At 47.7% G+C, this 3739-nt stretch overlaps 1 protein-coding gene across 1 annotated transcript; it reads right to left on the bottom strand.

The window, feature by feature from the left end:
* Positions 1–1681: 1681 nt before the first annotated feature.
* LOC308282028 (ADP-ribosylation factor GTPase-activating protein 2-like) lies at positions 1682–3286 on the bottom strand (the record flags this gene model as incomplete). The annotated part of the gene is made up of 1 exon (XM_080722376.1): positions 1682–3286. One exon carries the CDS (start codon positions 3284–3286, stop codon positions 1682–1684), a length of 1605 nt encoding a protein of 534 aa, XP_080578502.1.
* Between the last annotated feature and the right edge of the window lie 453 nt (positions 3287–3739).

Below are 3739 nucleotides of genomic sequence, written 5' to 3'. Positions count from 1 at the left end.
CTTTGATGATGGTGAGGGCCACTATATTTCCACCTTCACTCCAGAGGGCCACATTGCATATTGCTACTTCCTACTTAAAGTAGGAAGTAGCAATATGTAGGCTACTTTGTCATTTTAGTATCTCATACAAAAGAAGCAAAAATAGCAGATATATACAAGCTCAAAACGCAGTTATTTTTTAATTGGAATCCTGAAATGTTAACATTACATTTTGATTTAATTTCAAACACCTCTAGTTATATAGTCATGTTGACTCTATGAACCTAAATACAAATACCTACATTGGACATAAAAAAAAATACATTTGAATACTACTATAGACTGACAGAATTAAAGCAGGTCACGTTTGGAATTGACACAGCTGATATCAATAATATATCAGTATTCCGGTATTAACCTGCGGGGCGCATTAAGTGAAGGTGAGGGCCGCATGTGGCCCCCGGGCTGCCAGTTGCCCATGTATGTTTTAAACCCAAAAGCTTTATAGTAAGTACTGTAAGTTGGTCGGAGGGGTTTATCGTCAGACCTGTTCCATCAGATCCAAGTACTTGCATGAGTGCTGCAACCAAATCGTCTGCGTTTATGGACACACCGTATATGGATATCTCTGCATCTCTGTCTGTCCTTGTCTGCCCATATACATGGATATGCCCATATTTGGGCATATTGGTCGGATAAGCGGCTCTGGACAACGGGATCTCTATATATGGGCACGTTGACTCCCTCGGGTCACAATAACGATAAGGAGGTATTTGGGAGAAAATATTGTGACATTAGATTCTGTGTATGTCGCCCAGCCTGGACGTCTAACTGGATGTCTGGTCTTCATTAGGAACTGTAGTTGCGACCGTAGGTCGCATTTACTACCAAAACCTCCACGGGCTGTCTGTGCATCAGTCAGTGAGTCAGTGAGTCCGTCACACTTTTGCCCTGCTCATATCTCCACAACCGTTGCCCCCATCCATGCCAAATTTTGCACACACACTCCTTGACTGCCAAACTACAACCTCCAGGTCCCTGGGGGACCCCCAGATGTAAAAAATGACCAAATGTGCTCACACGTCACACGTCACACTTTTTCCCTGCTTATATCTCCGCACCCGTTGACCCGATCCATGCAAGATTTTACACACACACTCCTTGCCTGCCAAACTACAACCTCCAAGGACCCCGGAGCCCTAGGGACCCCCAGGTCCCTGGGGGACCCCCAGATGTAAAAAATGACCAAATGTGCAAAAATGACCAAATGACCACCCCAACGGGGCTGCTCACGGGGAATTCCCGGGGACCACCGACTCCTGGTGCTCCAGAACGGATGCAAAAGTGGTGGCGCCCCCAGTGGAGGACCCCCTGCCACTGCAGCGCACATAACATGCTGTAACTCGGGCTAGGAGCGTCCGGGAGAGCCGGGGCCGGTACCTATTCGTCCGCCAAGGCAAGGCGGAGACCCCACCCCTCATTTCTCACATGGCCCTATTCTAGCGCCACCTTCAGGCCAATTTTTAAAACACATTTTTGGACACTGCTCCTACAGTTTTTGCCCTAAAATCACGAATATCACTACACAGCATGTGTACACTCATGTCATCAACATGGATCAGGAAGATTTTGGAAAAACACATTTTTGCCCTATTTGTGGAGATAAGCCACCTACGGTCGCTTATCTCCCGATTAGGGAGTCTTACTGGTGATCCTGGATGGTATTCATGATGCCGTTGGCCACCACAGCCATCTTGCCCGCTAAAGTCTTTACTCCGTGTTTGAACTCTGCGACGTCGTGAGGGGATGGGAGAAGTCTGTCGAAGCCCGTTGCCTCTGTGGTCCGCTGACTGCCGGTCCCAAACAGGTCAGCAGAGCTGATGGAAGTACTGCCGGACATGGCCTCCAGTCGTGTCTTTGCATCGTAGTCGGCGCTGCTATCCCGGCCAAAGAACATGTCGGAGGAGATGGACTTTGCGTTGGCGAACTTCCGCCTGGCATCGCTCGACTCGGTCACAGTCGCTGATACCTCATCTTTCTTTCTGCTGGGAAGCCTGCATCCGTTGGGCTGTGTACTAGATTTGATCTGCTCTTTGGGATCCTCTTTCTCTAAGGCCCAGGAAGACATGAAGGAGGCGGTACGGCCCTCCGAGTCCCACAGAGATTCAAACCAGTCTAGTCTCACCGCAAACGGGTTGTACTTAGGAGAACTAGAGGTGAATCTAGGCTCAGCAAACATGTTCAGTTTGGAGCGAGGGGAGGATTTGGCCCCAGCAGGAGTCTCCTGCTCAATCACCTGGATTTCCGACATCACAGAGTGAGACACAGCACTCCTGTTGCCAAACCCCATGCCCAGCCTCTCAGCTTGCTCTCTTCTCTGTCCTCCCATGTTCTTGATCTTCCTCTCCTCCATCTTCTTGTCAATCTCCAGCTCTTTGTAGGCCAAACGCAAGGACCCAACAAAGGATTCCTCTGCTTGTTCCTTAGCTTCAGCAGCAGGCTCTTCTTTTAGCTTCTCAGCTGCCTGAGCTTGTTTCTCCACCTCCGTGAAACTCTTGCTGCTCACCCTCTGGGCACCCAGACCCTTCTTTGCACCAATACCTTTTTTAGCAACCATGGGCTTCTTCTGCCCAATAGTAATGTAGGGTTTAACATCAATGGTGGCTTTAAATGATGTGCTCAGTCCAGCTTCCTCTGATTGGGGGTTTGTGGTATCCTGGTCTGTGGTCGTTGCCTCTGTCAGCAGTGGTGGGGAGACAAAGGTTTGACCACTATGCTCGGATAAGGCGGTAGGTGCCATGTTCCAATCATTAGCAAGCTGTGAGTACTCTCTAAAGAAGTCATCTTCCTCTTTCTTCTCAGAGACTGAGACGCCGTTTGGAGCATTACCTACAGATGAACCGATCCATAGTTCTGTGCCATATTTAGACGAAGCGGCATTGGCCTGCTCACGAATCCTTTCCCGATACATCTGGGCTGCTCGGCTATTATATTTGGCTTTGGTGTCATTTGTTGTGCAGCCATGCTGGCGAAAGAAGGCAGTCGCATTGGCATTTCCTCCAACTTGCATACATCTCAGCTGGAACCAAGTCCAGTTGGTGTCTAACTGAGTGGATTTGACAAAACTGATGTGCACTCCAAGTGAACGGTGAATCCCAGAGCAGTCAAGGCACAAGAACACTCCATATGGAATAGTGACCCAACTGGGATTCTTGGCTGCACATTCAAAGCATTCTTTGTTTGTTGGAATAGATCTTAGTCTTTTGAAAATTGTAGAGACCTCTGAAGTATTTGGTTCTGAAGCCATCTTGCATAAATGTCTATGCTTACTTCCGTTGATGCTTTTGGATCTCTCTTGATGTCTGTAATCCCTTTATTTAGGCTGACCACATCTGTGGTCTGACATCACACACAACACAAACTTCAGGTTCAGGTTCAGGTTTATTAGTCACATGCATATCCATACAGGTACAGACATACAATGAAATGCTTGTGCCAGGAGCACTCTCAGCCTTATTACACACAAAAACATCAACCCACAACAACAAGACAACAACAAGTCACCCAAGACAACCCAAAAACAACAAAAACCATACAGTGTAACAGTGTACAGTTTAACTAGACCAGGTCAACCTGGTTGTGCCAGACCCCGGTTCTGCCAACCCCCTGTCTGTCATCATCATTTATGACATCATGCCTTTTGTAGGCATGTCATCATCATGTCATCATCATATATACCCTTTATATAGAAAACCCGGAC

This window comes from Nannobrachium achirus (genome assembly GCF_963921795.1).
Source record: "Nannobrachium achirus genome assembly, chromosome: 3".
Lineage (NCBI taxonomy): Eukaryota > Metazoa > Chordata > Actinopteri > Myctophiformes > Myctophidae > Nannobrachium > Nannobrachium achirus.
This window is presented reverse-complemented; position numbering and strand designations above follow the sequence as displayed.